The sequence below is a fragment of the Cyclospora cayetanensis genome, unplaced genomic scaffold, assembly GCF_002999335.1.
Source record: "Cyclospora cayetanensis isolate NF1_C8 unplaced genomic scaffold, CcayRef3 CcayRef3_contig_159, whole genome shotgun sequence".
In the NCBI taxonomy this organism is placed as follows: Eukaryota; Apicomplexa; class Conoidasida; order Eucoccidiorida; family Eimeriidae; genus Cyclospora; species Cyclospora cayetanensis.
The window spans coordinates 15,797-38,092 of NW_020312102.1; the positions used below are offsets into that span (position 1 = coordinate 15,797).

A 22,296-nucleotide genomic window follows, 5' to 3' on the forward strand; every position below is an offset into this window, starting at 1 on the left:
GCAGTATACACGCTGAATATAGGCGCTGTCGGAGGGGAGGCCCCCTCGGTTCCTCCTAGGGGGGATCTTAGCCAGCGGTAGAGAGAGAGAGAGAGAGGCACATAAAGACACACATGTACATGTATATATATATATGTATATGCAGAAAAAGAGAAAGAAAGAAACAGCGCGATTCTTCCCCCCCCCCTTTTCCCTCTATTTCCCGTAAATTAAATAAGGGCCCCTCCTTAAGGTCGTGCGTTGATGATAGATAAGGGGCTGCGCATTGTTGTACCTGGCAAGGTCCAGCATGTGGAGGACGGCCCCTACTTCACATGCAAGGCAGAGGCCCCTGTCGCATGCGTGCAAGGCAAGAGTGCTCTTGACGACGGGCAGGAAGAAGAGGAGCTGGAACAAGGGTCGAATGAAGCCCCTTCTTCCTCCCCCCTCGAAGCAGCCGAAAGGGGGCAGTCGATTACAGGGGCGGAGAGTTCCTCCGAAGGCTTGTAGCCAAGGAGCCGCGGAGAGTTTGTGCTGCGCATACCGACTCGGTACACGAACGGGGGCCAGACACTGCGGGGGGCCCCCCGAGGACGTGCTGCCCACAGGCGCAGCTGAAAATTGCGTGGGGGCCCCCCCTGCACTGCCGATGCCTCCAGTCCTCGCGTGCCCTCCTTCGGCAGTCTGCAGCCAGCTGCCTCCCGGGGAGCTCTCCTGTTGAGGTTCCCTGAGAATCTTTCTGCTCGTTCCTTGATCGGAAAGTGCGCGGGGTGAGGAAGAGGACGAAGAGGAAGAGGAAGAGGAAGAAGAAGAGGACGAAGAGGAAGAGGAAGAGGGAGAGGCGGCAGCAGCAGCAGCCTTACACAGGGGGGCCCCTGCAGACACGCCTTGGGCGGGGCCTCCAGCAGCAACAATGCCCTCTACGCCCTTCCGCTTCGAAGCCCTCAGGAGAGCGCGAGCGTCTCGCGTGGGAGCCTCGTCTTCGTCCGAGTCTCCGCTGGCTGAGCTAGACGTCGGCGAGAGACACACGCCGCTGCTGTCGCTGGGGCCCCTCCACGGAGGCTTGGGGTGCTGCTGCTGCTGCGCGATCGCTGCGGCGGGCGCGGCGCTCCCCGCCGGCGGGGGGCCCCACCGCGCTCGGCAAGGGCCTCGAAAAAGGCCTCGGGGGGCCCCCCCAGCGGGAAAAGGCCACCCTGCGCCACCCGACAGCAGCCCTCCAGCGCCGCCGCCGCCTCCAGTGCTGCCTCCGCCTCCTCCGGAGTCGATCCAAGGCGGCACTTGCGGGAGGCTCTGAGTCTGCAGCGCAAGCAGCAGGGAGCGATTCAAGGGAACGACCCCCCCGAGGGGCCTCCCCTCGCCACGCCTTGCTGCAAGAAGGCCTCCCGCCTTCCGCAAGGCGAGCTCTCGAGAGGACCCTATGGCTCCATAGAGGGCGCCGTTCGCGGCGCAGCCCAACACATTCGAAGCGAAGCGAACGTCAGTAACTCCGGAGCTCCTTCCTGCTGCCTCGGCTCCCTGCACGAGACACATTGGCAGCGGCGTGGGAGGTCTCAGATCGTCCTGCGTCAGCACTTCGATGAAGTACCCTCCTCCGCCCACGTCGCTCTGGGGAGGGGGCCCCCGAGGGCCCCCTCCTGAGCCTCTCGCGGAGACGCGTGCTTGCGGCGTCCCCACTCCCTCGCCGCTCGGTCGAAGCCTTCTCCAGGCGCTGCTGCTGGCGCTGCCCCCCCCGCCGTCCTCGTGCTGGGGGCCCCCGTCCTTCGCTTTGCCGTCGCCGCTGCTGCAGTCGCAAGGGGCCCCCCGGGGAGACGCACGCGAACGCAGCACCATGCCACACACAAGATCCTCCGTGGGATCGTCAGTCTTTGCCTCAGCGCTGTGCCCCTCGCCTTCGACCAGCGGCACCCCTGAAAGGGCCCCGCTGTCGAAGGGGCCCCCTCCCCCCCACTGCCTTGAAAGGGGGCCCCTGTCCAGGAAGGCCCCCTCCTCTTCGCTCCGCCCCAGGGAGCTAACCGGATACACCCAGCGCTCCGAAAGGAGGTCGCAGCAACAGGGGGCCCCCTTCAGCAGGGGCCCCCCGCTGCAGCTGCCGGGAAACACGCAGGTGCAACAGCAAGGCACCAAGGGCCCCCGGGGTCTGGGATCTCCTAAGGCATCCAACAGGAGGTACTCCTCGGCAAGCTCCTCCAAGGCATTGGCCTCCTTTAAGGCCCCGCTCAACCCCAGCTGCTGGTGCTGCAGCTGCTGCTGCTGCAAATATGCGCTGCAGCGCATCGACAGACGCGAGGAGCCTCTGAGATCTGCTGCTGCAGCTGCTGCCGCGGCAGCAGCCACTGCAGGCAACAGGAAATCATCTACGCCCAAAAGCGGTCCCGTCGGGGGGCCCCCTGGAGGCCCCCTGTCTTCTGGGTGCCGATAGGTGGGGGTCCTGCTGCTGCTGCTGCTGCTGCTGCTGCTCGCGCGAGCGCAGGCGTCCTCTTGGAACTGCTGCTGCTGCTGCTGCCTCTTTGTTGCAGCAGCGACAGCCGCATGTCTGGCAACGGGATTTTGCAGCTGGTGTCTGCTCTGCTGCTGCTGCAGCAGCTGCACCTGTCCCCCCCACTCGCACAAGGCAAGAAGGCTGCTTCTGGGGTCCAGCACTGCGCATGCAATGGGCCCCTCCAGAGGCCGAAGAGGGAGGGCCTCGAGGGCCCCCGCGGCAAGAGCCTCCGCGTAGCTGCTGCTGCTGCTGCTGCTGCTGCTGCTGCTGCTGCTGCTGCTGCTGTAAGGCGGCAGCAGCGACACTCGAGAAAGATCTGCCTGCAGCACGCAGCCGTCCGAGGAGACAGCAACTCCAACGGGGTGGCTTGGGGAGACACCCGGGGAGAGCAAGCAGCACACAGGCAACGCGGAGGGGAAAAGACACACAGAAGATAAGGCCTTTCCCTGAGCTCTCAAATCCACGAAGCAGCAGCGTTGATAAGCCTCCTCTGCTCCCCGAGAAACTCCCGAGGGTGATACTCCGCAGCATGCAGCCACGGAGATCCCCGAGCGGGAGAGGGCCCCGACTGGGTGTGGCGAAACAACCGGAATGACTTCCGGAAGAAGACTCCCTACGCGCCAGTCTAAGAGCCGCAGCATGCCATCTTCACAGCCTAGAGGCAGCACACTTCCCAGACAGGCCGCCGCCGCAGCTTCCCCCCTTCCTCCTGTTGCTGATGCTGCCCCTACTCCCGAGCTTGCAGCTGCTGAAGATCCTCCTGGAAGCGCAGAGACTGCCCTATGCGTGTTATACGTAGAGACAATAGCCCCAACCGACACGTCCAGGAGGCACACAGACGACTGCGCAGCGAACAGACAGAGATACAGAGAAAGAGAGACATATGTGTACAGAGAAAGAGAGATATATGTGTACAGAGAAAGAGAGATATATGTGTACAGAGAAAGAGAGATATATGTGTACAGAGAAAGAGAGATATATGTGTACAGAGAAAGAGAGATATATGTGTACAGAGAAAGAGAGACATATGTGTACAGAGAAAGGGGACACAGGGGAGGTGTACAAACACTTGAGGCAACTGCGGGACGGCAGCGTGCAGCAAAAACCGCCAGAAAAGCATGCACTCAGACAGAAGACACGTATATAGAGGAGGGAGAAAAATGGCAGGTTTGTGCTTTTCTTCAGCGAGCGCAAGAACGCATAAAGCGACACAAACTATGAGCCAATTCGGATGGGCCCCGTGCAGAGCATGGCCTTATTGCTGTGTCTCTGCGGCGCTGTGCAGACCGCTGCCTCCTCCCCCCTGCGGCTCGCTGAATTCTAGAGGAATGTAGATAGACACCCCGCGGATTCTAGAGACGGGGAGGGATGCAGGCAGTCGGCACGAGGCTTGAACTGGGCAGCTCTACACGGCGTAGGAGGGGCCTTAAGGGAGGCCTAAGGGTGTGCCATGCAATTGGCACCAAAAACGAACAGGAGCGTGGCAGCAAAGGCGTGATGGTGGCTTCTCTGTCAGAAGCAAGAGGAAAGACATGACGCCTCCTGCTGGATTCACTGTAAGCAGAGAGCGTGTCTCAAAGACGGGCGAGCTAGCCTCCAACAGGAAACTACTACGCCTTGCATGCATCTCGATGTGCTCACCATTTGGCCTCCAACGACGACGTAGGGAGCAGCCCCTACGGCGACAGCCCCCGTAAGGAGCCCACAACACTGCAGCAGCTGATGCTGCGAAGCGGCTGATAGCAGAGGAAGGCGGAAGCCTTGACGTCGAAAGAGCGAGACACCCTGCTGAGAGACACCTGAGGGACAGAGAGAGCAGCAGCAGCAGCCTGAGCACTTGGACTGGTGGGCTCAAGAAGCCTTCTGGCAGGAGCGGCAAGTTGTGCAAGAGAGCGGCAGCAGGTGCAGAGGCAAGAGGGGCCCTGCTACTACGCATTTCATGGAGGTCGACGGCGAAAAGGGAGGCTGGAAGGGCGGAGCAGAGTTGCGCAGAACGTGAGTGGGCTTTTCTTGGAATGTGTAGATGCTGCAAAGCTCGCAGAGATATCAGGGTGCTCTGCATACTCAAGATCCCCGCTTCTATTGGCAGAAGAGAGCAGATGGGGCCCACTTCCTCACGAGCACCGAGCTCTCCCCCCGCAGAAACGGCGAACGCGCTGCACAGACAGCCCGTCTCTGGATCCAGAGTGCAGATGCGTCCACTGAGGCTTCCCATACACAGGAGCCCTCCAAGGGGGTCCCACGCTGCACAAGAGGGGTGAAAGGGGGCCCCTCCGGGGGGTTCTCCGGGGGCCCCCGTGGGGGGAGCACAGGGGGCCCTGGCAATCTGCGGCCTATGGCGCCACACGGGGAGCCAGCGCGATCCGTCCAGAAGGATCTCATCGAGAGGCAGTGCGGGGAAAGCTGCTCCCGAGTGGTACCCGCCGAAGGGGGCCCCCATCACTACAGCCCCCCCACACGCGGAGGTCCATCCCTCAGCACCCCCCGAACACCCGCCTTGATCCCACCCGCGCTGCTGCTGCTCCTGGTGCTGCTGGCTGCCTCCGTATGGGCCCCAGTAGAGGGGCCCCTGCATTGCAGCGGCAGCAGCGGCGGAGACGATGCTGCTGCGGGGCTTTGGGCTGATCCTGAGGAAGCTGCTGCAGCACTCGCCGCATGCTGGATGCGCCGCAAGGCCTTCCTTCATCCAACAAAGACCCGAAGATTCAGCTCCGAGGGCCCCCTGGGGGCCTCTCTGCCGCCACGCCTTTCTTCGGTTCGAGAGGGTAGTACCCTTGAGGGACCCCTGCTGCCTCCGAGAGACTGCCAAGGGCCCCACAGATGCGTCAGTACGGAGAAACGGAGCGCAGAGGGGCCCCCAGAGGCCCTCGGGGCTCTTGCGTGCAGTGTGGCGCCAATTACTGCAAGTTTGGAGCGCCTGACTCCCGTTCGCTGCGGTCCCTCTGCAAGCCGGGGGCCCTCGAGGCCCCTAAGATTTTATTCGGTTCTGGTCGTCCGTGCTCGTACTTAAAAGGCACACGGAATATTACTAACGAAAGAGCTCCCCAAGAGGGATCCTGCCGCACGAAATGCCACCGGGGGCCCTACCAGGTGATAGGGGGCCCCCCTACACACTGAGCCTACACCGTGGCACAGGTTCCCAGGGGGACAGCGGCCCTATCTTTGGTCTCGTGTCTTCATTATCACGCCTTTTATGCTTCGTATTGCACAAAACTCAGCTGGTGGTTTTTTCTCGGGGTTGTGTGCGAACGGTTTTTTGTCGCATTGTGTGTGAGGAGCAGACGCGGCAGGGCGAGCATCAGCAGCGGAATTCAACAAATGCAGACCCTTACCTAATGCGATGAAAGCGTGTATTCGCTGTAACGGGTGGAGGGCGAAGCTGCTAGCATGAAAGTCGCCGACCATTGGCCAAGCGGTCTGTTCTGCTTCCCTTACGGTCCCTCTCTGGAGATGGTGTTTCTTTCAAGTGTTAGGCACGACACATGTGAACTAAATTGAGTGGTTCCTTGAAGGGCCGCGCAAACGAAAATTCGGTAGTGAGAAAAATTTATTTCCCACCAAGGGCTTTTCATGGCTTCAGAACCGCTCCGTCTTGAAGTGCCCCCAAAGGGAAGCCCACTTCTTAGCCGTAATCCTGGAGAAAATCTCCTAATGTTCCTGTAAACGTCTATACTCAAGAAAAAAACGCCTGCTTATTATGCTCTCTCGACAAGGTTTTGGCATGAGGCGAGAGAATAGGGCACTTAGGAGTACAGCGCTCCATCGAAGCTCTCCGAATCGGGCGTCATCGAACGCCACGCTCAGTACGAACTTGATAGAAACCGAGAAGTGTGAAAAAGTATCTCTCCTTTCCTTGCCCTCTCCCCCCAGACTTTCCGACATTCTGGGGGTAAGGGCAGCTGGGGCTTATCATGGTACCCCTGCCCTCCAGCACCACTCAAAGAACGAGCATTCCCTGCTAGTGAGACATCTCATCGAGCGCACTCGCATACAGCGTTGGGCCTTGTTTCACCGAACTACCTACAGTCTTCAGGGGATAAGATCTACGAACAGACAAGCCACTTCGTCAAACCGTTTCAATGCCTAGTGAAGTACAACCTAGAGCAGGAGATCCTGTTTAACTGTAGCCTAATTGCCCGCTGCAGGAGGGGTGTACCGGCGTTTGTCGGCACCCTATAAACAGTCCGAACATTATTCACGCCCATTTCTATGTGCAGTTTGTAGCGCACAGGCACACCGTGTGAATTCATACATTATTCGGCTCATTCCACAGGGCAGCGTCCAACACAAGCGAGGTCAGGCCCCAAACTTGTCAATCCCCTACTTAATTTTAGCAATTGTGTAGCTATTGCAGTATAGAATGCCGCATTATGTATGCAGTTTGGGCCTCTCTAAACTACATGACTGTGAAACCCTGAAATTCCCCCCTGCAAATGAAGGAGGGACACTTGTCGCGCACTGCATCCTGCTGCGCCCACGAGAAATTAGTTTTTACCGGAAGCTCGCACAAGGGTAATTCGACACAGGCGCGCATGCCTGATCAGCTTCTTTTTGGCCACACATTTGTTACACGTATGGTCGTGCCCCCAATACGAATTGGAATCAGAACACGCATGCCCAAGACCCAACGGTCTTTTTATCGCCGTGTAGCCCTTCTGTGGTATGTGGCTTTCGGTGTGCTGTAAGCTAAGGCTTAATCTCCGTGCTTGCGCCATAATATTTAATCCAGGGTTCGCCTTCTGCGAGACACGGCGGTGGGTTTGCGCCGGTGTAGAAACTACCATACGTGTTTTCTTGTGGGGTCACCTCGGGCCCCAACACCATGTAAGTGGACCGAAGGGCACAGCTACCTGGGGAGGGTCGACAAGAAGCAAAGTTTAAGGGGGAAGCGGGATCGGGGGGGCTGAAAAGGAGGCTACCGTGTGGGGATTGATTGGACCTGAGGGCGCCTGAGACCCTCCATATTGACACTCCTTTGTACTAGGAGCCCAGGCTGATGCCAGGACAGTAGGCGCATCTTTTCGTCTTTCGGAACCACACATGCTGCTGTTGCAGCATTACATACTGTTACAGGCCCTGTGCGGACATGCAGTCTTACCACAAGCTCGCTGAAGCCAATCCATCCCGCTGCACACAGACGGCTGAGTACACCCATCTGTTTTCAGACGTACACATACATCTATAGATGTACTTAATGGCAGTCATATGTATGTTGAATCCCTACACATTCCAAAGTGTATACGAGTACTACATTCTGGGGGGTATTCGACGACTCCCCAAGTGCCTTATATACAGTTTGGGGACACATATCAGAAAGCTGATTCCTTGGGCTAATCTCCGAATAACTCCAATACTGGCCTTAGCCGATGGTCCTCATGACAAGTTCCCGATAGACTGCAGCGGAGTTTCCGAGGTCCCTAGGGACCGCGAAGGCTTAAGATCTGATTCAAGGGGCCGCCCGCCATGAACTCCCCGAGAAAAACTCAACAGAAGTCTGACCCTCCCCTTTTGAATCATCCCTCTGCTAGAGCCCCTCAGTCTGTGGGTATTTGGGATGCTAACGCAATCCGAGAAACCTCAGTAAGTGGGCAAAAAAGGCTTCGAAAATCTCGTCTAGTCAGAGGAGGATGGGGGACTAGCACCCCCGCTACCGAATAGGCAAGAGCAAGGACCACGAAAATTCCCTCTCTCTATCACCCCCTGCCGGCCTCTCTGTCTCTCTCTCGCTGTCTCTCTCTCTGTCTCTCTCCAAAAGCCACCAAAGCCCACGAGGCACTAGCTGTTAGACGCGGCCTTTCTGGATTTCTCTTTTTGTGGAGAGAGAGAGAGAGAGAGAAAGAAAGAAAGAAAGAAAGAGGCCCTTGGAAACTGTGCCGGGTAAGCTGCTATCTCTCCTGCAGTGCCAATAGCCATCGCGCTGCAGTCCCCAGACTATGCCTTCTTCGCGACGGCAGCAGAAGCCCCCTGCAGCTTCTTCTGCTGCTGCTTTTCTAACAGGCGGGCCCTAAGCTCTGCCTTACGAGACTCTAGAGGCGCTCGTACTGCGAGTGACCCCCTCCTGTCCCCTCCTGCAGCAAGAAACAGCCCGCCAAGAAGCGCACTGCTGCCTTAGAGCCCACAACGACACTAGCACTCCCCCCCAACATAAACAAACGAGATGGACAAGCCGAACACTAGAACAAACACAGCTGCCCATCTAGCTATCGAGGATGTAGGGAGCTAGCCAGACAGCTGCCTGCTGGCCAATCCGACGCGAGCTGGCTGCTTCGCCTTCAGCATGTGTGTGTGTGTCGTGAAGGCATCTCACCAGAGGCGTTGTAATTCGTCCAGGGCCCCCCATCGCGGGCGTAGAAGTCCATGGGATACACTGCAAGCCAGCAGACAGAACAAGGCTCCTGGGGGCTTACGCTGCACGCGATGCGGACGCCAAGGTCCTCTTGTATGTCGCCCAGTGTGTGTGTCTGTGCGACGTTTACGGCCAGCAAACGCCCCTGAAAAATTTGTTATGACTGATCACGCACCTTCCAAATAGGGTTGTTCTCCGAATGCAACATGGGCCTCGTAAGGAGAAAGCAGCGGCACGGGGAAGGAGGCACCCCAGTCAATGGACAGGCGGGGGCAGCCGATCTGTGGCATCGCATCAGAAGGAGAAGTCTGTGCTCGCTGATGTCGTCTCCCCACAGGCAGCAGCTCGCAGAGGCAGGGGCCTTCGGGCAGGCAGTAGTTCTGGCAACTGGAATTCTGTCGACGCTAAAACGCTCCAAGTGATGCCGCCGTGCAGCTGCTGCAGGGAGAGGGGCCCCTTCTAAGGTTCCCCAATGCAGGAAGAAACGGCCAGGAGGCTTTCCTGGAAGCTTCTTCCTAAAGAGGGAAGCAAAAGCGGCCTTAAGATCCCGAAAAAGAACAACGTCAGCTTTCTAGGCGCCCTTGCCACGGGGAGAGAAGGGGTGAGAGAGAGAGAAGGCCGATTCCTTAAGACACCGCGCAGTGTTTTGGGCACTATGTGTCTGTACACTTGCCTGTATAAATGCGTCGATGAAGGGGAAGAGCGCCTGCAACTTGTGAATGGCAAACTCCGCCATCAGAATCGGCGTCGCTGCAATGCCTCTCTTCTCCAAGAGGGCTAAGAGGTCCTCGGCCAAACCCACGGAGCCCTGGCGGCCCAAAGTGGAGAACAACAACCCCACCGTTTTTGCCGTGCGGGCTTTTTGAATGGCGGACGTGCGCAGCTTGTGCAAGCGTTGGTGATCATAAGATTCCCTGTAGAGACACTGGGAGATGCGCGGCACACACAGAATGCAAGGCGCGAGGATTTCTGAGGAGAACTGAGGGCAAGACACGACAGTGCTCGTTGTCTACAAGAAGGACCTTATGAGCGCCGCAGCCTTATGCACTGGCAGCAGGCGGACACGCCAGGAGAAAAACATCTCCTATTGTTGTTAAAGAGGCCTCCCAAGTGGGAACGTGGCAATCTGAAATTCCTACAAGGCCTGACTAACTACAACGCGTCCAACCAAAAAGCCCGCAAAATCGCCCCCTTCACAGGAGGGGCCAAGTGCGGTGGGGGGGCCCATCAAACTTCCGTGCTTGCGGCCTACTTTGGTGAAAGGGTCAAATCTAAGAAATCTTATGCCCGGATTTTGAATCATCGACGCCTCCAAATGGAAGCGCCCGTCAGCGAGGAATACCACTGTGCTGATCTCAGGCATTTCTCCACCTGGGGGCCCCACAGGAGGGCTGTGTCTGTGGCTCAGGGGCTGCTGCGCAAAGGCCGTACTCCTGCATGCTGCAGGGGCAAGCGACTCAATAGAACCCTCAGACCCGCCGCAGCTGTACGTACAGCCCCCAGGTGCAGCCTGGGCAGCTCCAGGAGTGGCTGCTGCTGCTGCTGCATCAGCGTTAGCGATGCACGAAGGCGACTTCCGCAGCTTTGGTGCAGTGCACCCAAGGACCTCCCCGGCGGTAAGAGGCAGGACCTGTGGAAGCAGTGGGGGCTGCAGGAAGTATCCTGACGCGTCGAGAAGCCTCTTCACAGCCTACACAGGATAGAAGACACCCGCAGCATACGTCTGTCGAAAGGGATGCATACAAGGAGGGAGGAAGCGGGGGGAGGGGAGCAGCCAAAAAGCCATAAAAGGTCCCCCCACACAAACACTTACACAAACACAAATACAAACACTTACACAAACACAAATACAAACACTTACACAAACACAAACACTTACAGAAACACAAACACAAACACTTACAGAAACACAAACACAAACACTTACAGAAACACAAACACTTACACAAACACAAACACTTACACAAACACAAACACTTACACAAACACAAACACTTACACAAACACAAACACTTACACAAAAACACACACAAACACCTACACAAACACTTACACAAACACTTACACAAACACTTACACAAACACAAACATACAAACACACAAACGGCCTCCTGAGGGAGGTGCGTGGACAGGCGCTAAGGCGTGTAGGGGAAGAAGCGAAAAAAGTTAAAACTGCAGGCAATCCTAAGCAGACGAAGGCAGCAGAGCAGAGCAGCTTCCCTCTGTCATCGAAGCCCCGCACACAAAGGGTCACTCGCATCCATCCGCGCAACGCGCAACCAAGGGCAGAAGACTCGAGATGCATAAACGATCAGGCAGCTTAGAAAAGTTCTAGAGCGAACAGGGGGCAGAGAGACAGACACCACAGGGATGCATGGAGGCATGCACCAGGAAGGCAAGCCGCTAGAAAAGTGTGGTCCTTAACGTCTCTCACGTGCAGCGTCTTTGTGTATTGTATCGTGCCTTGGAGGGCGACCTTTTCAGTTGGCAGCAGCAGCTCTTGCAGCTGTACAGACACCTCGTTGGGGTCGACCAGGATATCCACAAACACATATTGCACTTTGAGGCCGCTGCCGCTGCTACTGCTGCCCCTGTTCGCCCCCGCCCCCACGTCACCCTGCGTGTGCTGCGTAGGCACCAAGCAGGAATGCCCAAAATGAATTAGAAAATCGGTGCCAAGAGCCTGCGCTTTCAAATCATCAACGCAGCAAGCGCCGTATGACACATCCCCCAGAACAAAGACCTGAACGCAAACCCAGCAGGATCGCGCCGAGTGCGCTGCTTGGCGGCTGCGTTGTTCTGGCGGGGTGGCTAGCCAGGTAGGCAGGTAGCTAGCTGGGTAGCTAGCTACCTGGCTGGCTCCCTTGGGTGTGGAAGCCTGGAAGGCGGCATGGAAAAATGCCTAGGGCAAACGTTTGAGAGGCCGGCGAACACGGAGGCGAGGGAGGATGGATGCCAGGAGCTGCTGTTGGCACCTCTGGTGGGCTGTGCGAGTGGAGAGAGAAAGCGCCTAGTCTACGCAATGTCGGCACCATGTTTGCAGGGCATGCATACTATGGGGGCGTGCCGTTACGCCTAGTGTTTCCACATTTGCTCTGCTGGCCTCTGGAATAGACATAGACAGCCGGAATTCTGTGCTACTACTTATGTTCGTTTCAAGAAAAATGTTTTGCGTGGTGTCTCGCACGGGTGGCGAGCGAGGCAGGCAGCACTTGTGCGAGCCTCTCTGGGGGAGAGAGAGGGAAACAGAGAGAGAAACAGAGAGAGAAACAGATAGATATACAGATAGATAGATAGGTAGAGAGAGAGAGAGGTAAGGACGTTGCTTCAGATATATTGAGGGCCTTCTCTTTTGCATGCAAAGAGAGCCTGATAGCAGCAATGGAGTCTTTGTTGTGCGCGTGCAGTTACAGCGTCTCATCATGTCGTACCTGCTGAATCGATGCAACCGTGCGATGAAGAATGACAGCAATTTGGTAACCCCAAGCTAGGAGGCCCTCGGGCAGCTGCAAACAGACGCGAGTGGCGGCTGCGGCTGCAAGGCGTCGAGCCGTCTTTAGAACCTCAAAGTCGTAATTTGGAGGCAAGTACAGTGCCACCAACTCGGAGACCAATTTCTCATTCACTGATGCCCCAAGGGAGCTGCTGCTGTTGTTGCTGCTGCTGCTGATGATGCTGTTGCTGCTGTTGCTGTTGCTGCTGCTGTTGCTGCTGTTGCTGTTGCTGCTCCTGTTGCTGCTGTTGCTGTTGCTGTTGCTGCTGGCCAGGGACGGTGCAGCAGCTGCAGCAGCTGCAGCAGCTGCAGCAGCTGCAGGAGGAAGGGTGTTTTCCGATGAGGCTTCCAGGCAGCGCGAAAGATCCTCCTGACGCTCCATGGGGGCAGAAGGTGAGGAGAGGATTCCGTGGTATTAGGGGGCCCCCCTAAGGAACCTTCGTAATGAAGAGGGCAGTGAGTCTGGCGCTTCTGGTTGCCAAGAGCACCCCCCCCTCTTCAAAAGAGTTCCTTAGTTTGAAAAAAATTCCAGTAGATCGAGGAGGGAGGGGTGTGGGAGAAGAGGTCCTGGGGAGCAGGCATCCTCCTCCAATCGACAGTGCAGCCTGCCTTCCGCTGTTGCGCGTGCAGCAGCACCAGCTGCTGAGTAGTAAGTGAGCGTTTCGATGCTGCAGTTTTCTAGGCCTTTCCCAGACTATGTGGTTTTCTGCAAGCAAAATTTCTGAAATTATCCCTTTCCGCTGCATCGCAACTTCCTCATCGGGCAGAAGGAGCCTTTTGCTGCTGGGGCCCCTGCGGGAAGGGAGCAGCGGCGTGTCTGGCCGGGGGGCCCCCACGACGAGGGGCCCCCAAAGGAGGGTGGGCCCCCCACCCCCACGCAACCCCAACACGGAAGTTTTAGAGCGCCTTCCATAGACACCAGCAGAATGCGCCCTTGGGCTTCCCACTTCGCCGCTGTTCGAGCCAAGTGGGTTCGCCTTAGCAGCCATGACGGTGCTGCTACTGCCAGTTTCGATTCTGCTGCAGCTGGTGCTGCTGCAGACGTTCCCAGTTGCTGCCTTCCTCGTTTTAAGCGAGTCCATCCCCTTCCTGGGCTCGGCAAGGCGGCCTGCCGTGTGCAAATTCCCGCCAGCAGCAGCAGCAGCAGGAGCAGCGTTGAGCGTTCGACTTGCGTATACAGCACAACCCCTCGGAAACGCTGCCCCCCCCCAGAGAAGAACCTGCTCTCTGGCGGGGAGCGGCAAAGCGACAAGAGCGAACATCGGATGTGGCCGCTTCGCAGCTGCAACGTCGGAGGAGGCGCCCCCCCCCCCCTACAACTCCAGTACTGCCTCCAGGATTCGCCATTTGGTGGTCATAGACTTGACCGATAGAGTGGTGCCCTATGAAATTGCGTGGGCAGCGCAACACGCTCTGCTGCAGCATCAAATGCTGCAACTGGAAAGCCACAAGACGAAGGCCAAGGAGGAACCGAAAAGCGGCTCCTATCTGGAGTTGCTTCCAGGGATCGCGCCTTGCCGTGTCTCTGGAGAGACAGCGTGCGACTTTGCGATTCTTACGCAGCATCCCAGTGTCTACACACTTGGACAGGGCTCCAGCTTGTCGTTTGTCGCTGCAGACATGCGGGATAAGGAGAGCCAGCTGAAGCTGCCTCTCGAGCTGCAGCAGGATGTACAGGACGCCTCTCAGGTTGCAAAGGCTTTGGGGGATCTCGCCTCTGCGATCGCGGCGCTGCGCGCTCCTGAGCGGGGGGACCTGAAGGGCCCCTCGGAGGGGGCCCCAGGTCTCGTGGGGGCCCCCCAGAAAGGGCGCATGCGCGACGGGAGGGGGCCCCCCCAGCTGCTGCGCGTAGAACGGGGAGGACAGGTGACATGGCACGGCCCTGGGCAGCTCGTGGTATATCCAATTTTTGATTTGCGGAAGCACCAGACAGACATAAGGGCCTTTATTGATGCACTCGAGACAACGGCTGCACAGAGTCTCGTGCGTCTTTGGCAGACGACGCACCCCGCAGCGGCCTCTCTGCTGCAGCAGAAGCAGAATCAGCAGAAGCAGAAACAACAAGCGCAGCGGCATCAGAATCAACGGCAGAATCGGAATCAACAAGAGCAGATTCAGAACCAACAGGAGCAGCGAAACGACGCAGAAGCGGAGGACGTGGAGTGCTTGTCTCAGCCCTTCTTGCACCTACGACGGTGCAGGAGCATGCCGGGTGTCTGGGCAGGAGGCCGGAAGGTCTGTGCTGTCGGAATTCGCCTTAGACGGTGGATTTCTTACCACGGGATAGCTCTAAATATCAGCAACTCACTAGAGCCGTACAAGAGGATCGTCCCCTGCGGTCTTGTAGGGAAAGAAGCAACAAATGCGTGCGAGTGGATCCGATTCCTCCTGCAGCAAGTGCAGCAATTGCAGCAGCACGAAGAGCACCAGCAAATAACACAAGAATTGCAGCACGGGCTGCAGCAACACGAGACGGTACAGTCTCATAGTTCGCTGCTGCCAATCGCCGCAACTTGTGTTGTGGAGGCCCTCCGCCAAACCTTCGGGTTTACTTCCCTTTCTGTCACCAAGGACCTCCAGGCAGCACTACAGCTAGCTAGCCGTATGCACAGCTAGCCGTGCGTTGCAGACTCTCCTACGGCGACACCAGTGCACTCTAGGTTTCCTGCTCGTGTATTTGTGCGTGTATATATATGTGCGGTTATCGGGTGTGATTTTACTTGGCTGGAAGGGCGGTGTGCAGCCGCAGCTTGCCTCCGCAACTTGATACAGCGCTGCCAGATCGCGGGGTGCTTGCTGCATGCCTCTCCGCGTTTTGACCCCGAAGGGCTACAGGCAGCAAGTTGTGCTTAAAATAAAGGCCCTGAAGCCCTTACTTTGGTTGGCGTAAAACAGCGGACTCGGCCAGTAGGCTGTAGGACGCCTTCTGTCAGTTTAAGCGGCCTTGTTGCACCCGCATGTGCAGTAAGTGGTGCGGAAGAGAACTGCAGCGTGCGAGGCTCTGCCCGACAAATCTGATCCGGCAATCAGCAAATAGTCCCTTTGCTTGTTGCTGCTTGGTGTGGAATGCTGGGGAGTCAGTGCATGAGAGCTTCTCGCTCTCAAAGCCGTTTCCTTGTAGAAACTGATGTGGCCCTCTCGATTTCTTCTTGCTTAGCCACTTGTTTCCACAGCACTTTCCCCCTTGCCGTTCTGTTGTCTCTGCTGGATCCTCGTGGGGAGACGCCGCTTCCGAGCGAAAGGTCGCTGCCCCCCTGTCGAGGTGCACCGCAAAAGCTTCTCTTAGCACGAGTATCGTTTTGGGGCTCTGTGGTCCCCCTTGCTTCTGACGGCATCGGATGTGAGGCCCCCCTGGCTAAATAAAGCACCCCCAAATGCTGAAAAGATGGTTCGTGTTGCAAAATACGGGGATTCACGAGAATCCCCGCATTCTCCTGAATGTGTAGGGTCAATCATCACCACGCGGCCAGGTGCATAGAGGCTCTTCGGTTTTAGCTAGCTTAGAAAAAGGGATCGTGGACGACACTGAAAGGCCCGAGCTTTGAGAGCTTATCTTTTCTCTTCCTGGCGATCAGAACCGATGTGTGTGTGTGTGTATATGTATGTGTGTGTGGGTGTGGGTGTATGCACTCCCCAGCTGAGAGGCCTGTAGCTAGATTAAGGTGCAAAAAGCGGCGCATAAATGAAGCATAGCAGCCACGCACCGTTGTCCACTTCCTACTACTACGAAGTGCACCATTGCACATCCGGCCTTTGCACATTTGCTGCAATGTTCTTCGCTTCCTGCTTGAAGTTTACCCCTTGGCTCTCTCTGTCAGGTTCCCGCGCGCAAAAGGATCGATCTTTGCTTTCTTGTGGGCGCGGCGAGAAGGCCCACCGCAGCAGCTCGTCAGCCTAGCCCTCCAGCCTTGACTACAATTAATGGGTATCTCAGAGCGTTGCTTCCAGGCATGTTAAGAGTCAAATAAAAGGCCTCGGATGCTAACGATACCATGCTCTGCAACTTGCAGTGCAACGGCAGAACCCGCCTCTATCTCAAAAGAATCAAAATTGAGATCCCCAAATGCCTTTGCATAAAGCAGCACGTTTCTATACGAACTTCTGCCCAACTGGCTTCCTCAAGGGCTGCACTGCAGGCCTCCTCTCTCCAGAACAGACCTGATGTGTAAAACTGAGATCTGTTAGCTGGAAAACGAATTGGCTGTCTCTTTTTAATGGAGTCAGCATCAGCCAATTTAGGGTACACGTCCTCTTACGAAGACCCAAGCGTGTATTTTGACATCTGCTTGATGTAGCCCAAACTCCAAGGCCTCTTTACTATGGTAAGACGGACAGCTGCATGCTCAGCAACAGCATCAGGCTCAACACTCATTGTGCTGAATCGAGTAATGTAGGCACGGCCGCGGCAATGGTGGACTGAAGTGCTGCTCGGCAGGTCCAAGATTATGCCATCAGCCAATCTGCCTGTTGCATGCAACGCATCGTATACCGATACAGCTGCTGCAGCTCACAACGGCGCGTATCTGTGTGCATTTGGAATTTCACCCACACCCTAGGCATATATAATTGGGAATTGATAAAAAATGGATATCCGGTTTGGCTGTTTGCATGTTTTTTTTGTACAGCAGAGTTAGTCGAATACTTTATGCAGCACTTCTTTGTGTGGGTGTGCCAGACGATTTATGCAACTTACCTGTGAATGCTGGAAGTACTGTGAAGGTCAAGAAATGCTCATCCATGCGAGCCCTCTCCCCTCAAGTCGAAATTGCGAGAGGCGAGGGCAGAAACATCAAGCTCCTTTTTCATAAATTACCAATATTTCTTCTTGGAGTTTCGTGTAAACTCAGTTTAGTGTCTCCCCACGGAGGCCTCGAATGGAGCGTTACAGTGGTGGAACCACATGGGCTGACATCACTATTCCATAGCCCATCCATTTGTTGCGGATGCAATGAAACGTCTTGTGTTCTAAACACAATCATACGGTCTCTGTCCAATCTATTTTATTGTCCAAAAAGCTTATTCTCTTTGGCAACTGTCTAATGAAACTATCTCTGGCAGTGAAGTTTGATGATGCTGGTACTTCATTGAAGCGACAGATGCCGTCCTGCAGGCAGCTGCAAAAGCAGTAGCTTTGTAGCTGGTACGCGTGCATGACTCATCAGCTATTAAAATGCTTATGAGTGTGTCGATGAGGAGGTGACGACCACGAATGTATGACGATGGAAAAAATTGGCAAATGCTCAAAGATGTCAGCCAGTAGAAGATGTGCCGTGCTTTATATTTCCAGTGTAGATAAGCAAGTGCTCGTTGCAGCATGAACATCAAACCAAAAAGCACTTCAACGGTGTCACTGTTAATGGTTAAGGCATAAGGATACGTGCAGTGATTCACCCCACAAGCTTTCAGGCGAACCCACCAGTCGCCTATTTACGCAGAAACAGCGCAGCAGCAGGCTTTGGGAGATCTACGAAAGGTTTAGCAGGCAAATTCAAACTGTGGCTCGCAAGCGCCGAAATGCAGAAGAACAGCTTCCTTATCAACGACATATTTAAGGTCTACCCGAATTGTCCGGTCATATGGTCACACGAGGCCTAGCGGCGTAGCTATTAAACAAGCAAACGGTGAGCCTTTTGAATATGATGGAGTACTTGATATTTCGCAAGCAAACTAGATGAACCCCCGCATCGTTTGGCTGAACAGAAAGAGCCAAATGGGGTTTTGAGCCTATGGAATCTGGGCATGTGCCACCTGGTCCTAGCCCACAATCCAAGGTGGACGCGATCACTTCTTTCTCTACATTCAGGGGTACAAAGCACAGCACATCTTTAACTGGCTGATGATATCTTTGAGGACTTGCCAATCCTTTCCATCGTGATACATTCGTGGTCGTCACCTCCTCATCGACACACTCATAAGCATTTTAATAGCTGATGAGTCATGCACGCGTACCAGCTACAAAGCTACTGCTTTTGCAGCTGCCTGCAGGACGGCATCTGTCGCTTCAATGAAGTACCAGCATCATCAAACTTCACTGCCAGAGATAGTTTCATTAGACAGTTGCCAAAGAGAATAAGCTTTTTGGACAATAAAATAGACTGGACAGAGACCGTATGATTGTGTTTAGAACACAAGACGTTTCATTGCATCTGCAACAAATGGAAGAGCTATGGAATAGTGGTGTCAGCCCATGTGGTTCCACCACTGTAACGCTCCATTCGAGGCCTCCGTGGGGAGACACTAAACTGAGTTTACATGAAACTTCAAGAAGAAATATTGGTAATTTATAAAAATGGGAGCTTGATGTTTTTGCCCTCGCCTCTCGCAATTTCGACTTGAGGGGAGAGGGCTCGTATGGATGAGCATTTCTTGACCTTCACAGTACTTCCAGCATTCACAGGTAAGGTGCACATGTCCTCTGGCACGCCAGCACACAAACTTGATTCTTTTCCATGATATAGAACCGTCCCTGCAGTGTAGCGAAAATTTTTGAAGCACCGAACTCGGTGATCAGCATTTTAGCAAGATGTAAAACAGCATCGAGGATGTAGTGGGAAGTACAAATGTGTGCCTCAGGATCCTACATCGCGCTTCTTGTGTGCCAGAAATAGTTACTCTGAGCAATAGGCATTGACTGAGTGTGGTTCTCATGGTGGAGATGTTCTGTACACTGAGGTTCATGCACTTACACTCGAGAATGTTCACGAATCTGCACATCCTTTCTCAGGCGATTTGGGCCTTTGACACTGATCATGCTGCATGCATCAGCTGTATTTGCATGTAGAGGTTGCCATATAAGGAGCGAATGCCCTAGTGCACTAGTGCGTACTTCGATATGTTTGACACATTTTTCTCTTTTGTAATCTCGAGGCAGAGGTCTCACACATTCCTACGCTCAGACAACAGCGATCCATCGCACTACCCGGTCGCGTTGCTTGTGGCCTGGTTCGTTGTTGGCAAGCGAATACATGGTACTTTTTCTCCATTTCTCTTTAAAGTCGGATACCACTCCGCCCTTTTTATCCGCACTGTTTTACCGCTTCTGAGTGCTTGGGGAGTAGCGATAAAGCGGGAAATCTTCCACTATCTTGCACGCAGTTGGTCTCAACAGGCAAGTTTAAAGGCGATACCGCGCGTTTTGGAATGGGTAGGAGAGTGTAGAGGGATAAGGCACACTCCGCTGGCACTTGCTACTTTCGTTTGACCGTTATTGCTCCTCCTTTATACGAAGCGGAGTTAGTTTAATGCGACAAGCATCAATGCTATGTGGCGGAGTGCCAGTCGCTGCGTGCAACTACTGGTAGTAAATGTTCAATGTGTCTATAGAGTCGAAGATCGCGCCCTGACTAGTCCACGTTCCTCATGCCGTCATGCCAGAGCTCGGAGGGTAACGGCCAGGGATTGGAGAGCGCTCGCTTGGCAGAGCGCTCAGTAAATTGGTCAATGGCGATACGATAGGCAGGTAGCCAGCAAGGGAACTTGTACGATTTCTAACTAGCTAATATTAATTTCTCCCCCTTTATGATCTTACTGTTCTTGGAGCCCTATGGCCTTTCTGGGGAGGCAGGTAGATATGGCACGTCCAAACTCGATGCTGCCGGTAGAACCCTACCTTTGCATGCCAGCGTAAAGATCTAGAACCGCGCAGGGATCATCCGCCTAAGCCTTATCCTGATGCGTTATTAGCATTGAAGAAAAGAAATCTGGTAGCGCACAGACGATAGCAGTGTTGCACCCAGTGCTGCAACTATGCTCGCAAGGCATGCTAACCAATGAGCATATCGTTGTGAATGTTTTCATGCCTAGAGACGCATGCAGTGTTAGGAGCACGCGACTATATACCTTGTCCGCCTTTCTATTTTGGGGTTAAAAGATAGGGTTGTTACAGTAACAGCTGCAGCATTTCCTGGCACCAGGTGCAGCGCCAACTGATCCGCATAGAGTGCGCACACGGACGGCCATCCATCCCATCATTGACCGTTGCTTCCGTAGTTCGGGGTTCTGTCTGAACTACCTGCTTGCCGTCCCCCAATTCAGTCAACACAGATGAAGTGCGCTTTTACTCTTTTTGTCTGGCGTTTCTGCTGCTTCTGTCCGTTCGCGTATCTGCTCCCGGCGCCTAGCCCGCTGTACGAGACTCCATTGCACTCGTTCTTCCTCAATCTGGAGCGACGGTTCTTCTCAGGTTGAGTGGCCGGCAGTCAAAGGACGTGTAAACACTGGCACCTGTAACTTGTGATTGTAAAATGGCAGCCATATGCGCCGCTAGGCCCCACCTGGCGGGGGCAACTCTTCTTCTAGCCTTCTGGAGGTCCCTCTATCCGTGCCTCATTGCAGCTGCTACTCCCCTTTCTCCTTTCTCATGGCGCGCTTCAAGGCGTGCACCTGTCGATACGTCGCTTGCAACGGGGGGCTCCTTGTTGGAGGGGGGAACTCTGTTCGATTTTCGCTGTTTCTCGAGGCGTCGTTTGTTTCACAAGAGAGTTCCATTGTTTCTGCGATGGGGTGGCAAGTGCAGCACGATGCCGTCTCAACGCCTTGCCTCAAAATGTGAGGTACGAGCCGACACAGTTTCCTGCTTCTCTACGTGTTTCTCGTCGTGGCTGCAGCCATCTGTACTCTCGTGAGCTGTTATGTGGCCCTAAATGCGCGCCTGACACCGGAAGCCTTCATGTCAATGCCGTCTCAGCGCTTGCTGGCCGCAGATCTGAACAAAGGCGCTTGTGGAGGCGATGCGGATGCAGGCAACCTTTCCACCGGCGTAAGCACACTCAAAGGCACTAGCGGCACGAGTTCACTAACAGGGAAGGCAGCAGCAGCAGCAGCAGCACAGCTAGCAGAGACGGCAGCAGCCCTTGCCACGCCTGTATCAGAGATGGCACCTCCTCTGGATGCTGCAGCGCAGCAGCAGCAGTTGCTGCACTTATCATGGGAAGATACTTCGGAGTCAACCAACGAGGAAAGATGGGAAATCGCTCAAGCAAAGCGCACGATCACTCGTGTACCTTCCGCCATTGACGGGATTGAGAAGGCCTTAGACAATACAAGTGCTTGGCCAACGTACGAGCAAAACTGCCGTATTCCGGCAGCTCTTAGCGGTTGCCCCTGCTCTGGCGCTCCTGAAAAAATGTTAGGGATGCAGTGGCTTGCCATCTCGAGTGGCAAGAACGCTTTCCAGAGCACAAAGCACATCAACAAAGCAATTCGAAGGCTCTCAAGCGCGTCAGCAGAAGCAAGGAGCAAATGCCTCTCCAGATGCTGTTGCAGATATTTAGGGCCGAAACACATTCGCTTGTCATCATGCCTGCTGCTGCAGCTGCGCTTGCGGCAGCCAGACATACCAACGCAAAAGGGCTAGGGGCTCAAGCGCCAGCCACTGAGGAAGAGGCTCTGCGCATCTTTGCCTTAGTGACTAGACAAACGAAAGCACTGACCGCCCTCGAACTAAGCCTCTCCCAAATATGCAGCCAAGGAACTACCACGGGAAGACTTTCAAGAACAATCAGGCGGAAGCTGCAGAAGCAGCAAACTGCAGCAAAGCGGGCTCTGGTACGGGCAGGAGATCTCGCTTTGGTCTCGAAGGCGCAAGGATGGCTCCTACTGCAGCATCCACGAAGGCAGCCTAACAAAGCTGCACGAAGGAGTTGAAGCAGCTGCTGCTACTGCTTCATGTATGAGTGCCGATGCTGTTGCTGCGGAAGGTGCAGACGCTGGTGCAGCAGAAGGTGGAGGCACTGCTGCGACAGAAGGTGCAGGCGCTGCAGCGGCAGACACTTACAGAGAGCGCGGGAAAATTTCGTTTGCGTTTATTCTCTTCTTTGGGGAAGGTATCGGCAGGGCCGCAAGTCTAGGTGAAACGTCTTTTACAAGAGGGAAGGGCCTTAATTGCCGACGGAGAGGCAACGGTGCTTGTTGAGCCTTTAACGGTTCCCCAAAAAGTGGCCTGGTTATGTAAAGAAGCACATGACGCACTAAAGAAATACGTTGGAGCACTAGAAGAGA

General features: G+C 55.2%; 2 protein-coding genes across 2 annotated transcripts; one reads left to right on the plus strand and one right to left on the minus strand.

Moving 5' to 3' along the window:
• Window positions 1-780: 780 nt before the first annotated feature.
• Window positions 781-12,679, minus strand: LOC34623004 (2-(3-amino-3-carboxypropyl)histidine synthase subunit 1; the record flags this gene model as incomplete). Its single annotated transcript, XM_026336980.1, has 6 exons — window positions 12,236-12,679; window positions 11,309-11,547; window positions 10,038-10,195; window positions 2,686-2,737; window positions 2,412-2,469; window positions 781-837 (listed from the first exon to the last, which is right to left on the minus strand). Coding segments are annotated over exons 1-6 (1,008 nt in total), but the record flags the coding sequence as incomplete, so codon positions are not given.
• A 544-nt stretch (window positions 12,680-13,223) lies between these two features.
• LOC113147208 lies at window positions 13,224-14,913 on the plus strand. The gene is made up of 2 exons (XM_026336981.1): window positions 13,224-13,264; window positions 13,401-14,913. Exons 1-2 carry the CDS (start codon window positions 13,224-13,226, stop codon window positions 14,911-14,913), a joined length of 1,554 nt encoding a protein of 517 aa, XP_026192766.1.
• Window positions 14,914-22,296: the final 7,383 nt, after the last annotated feature.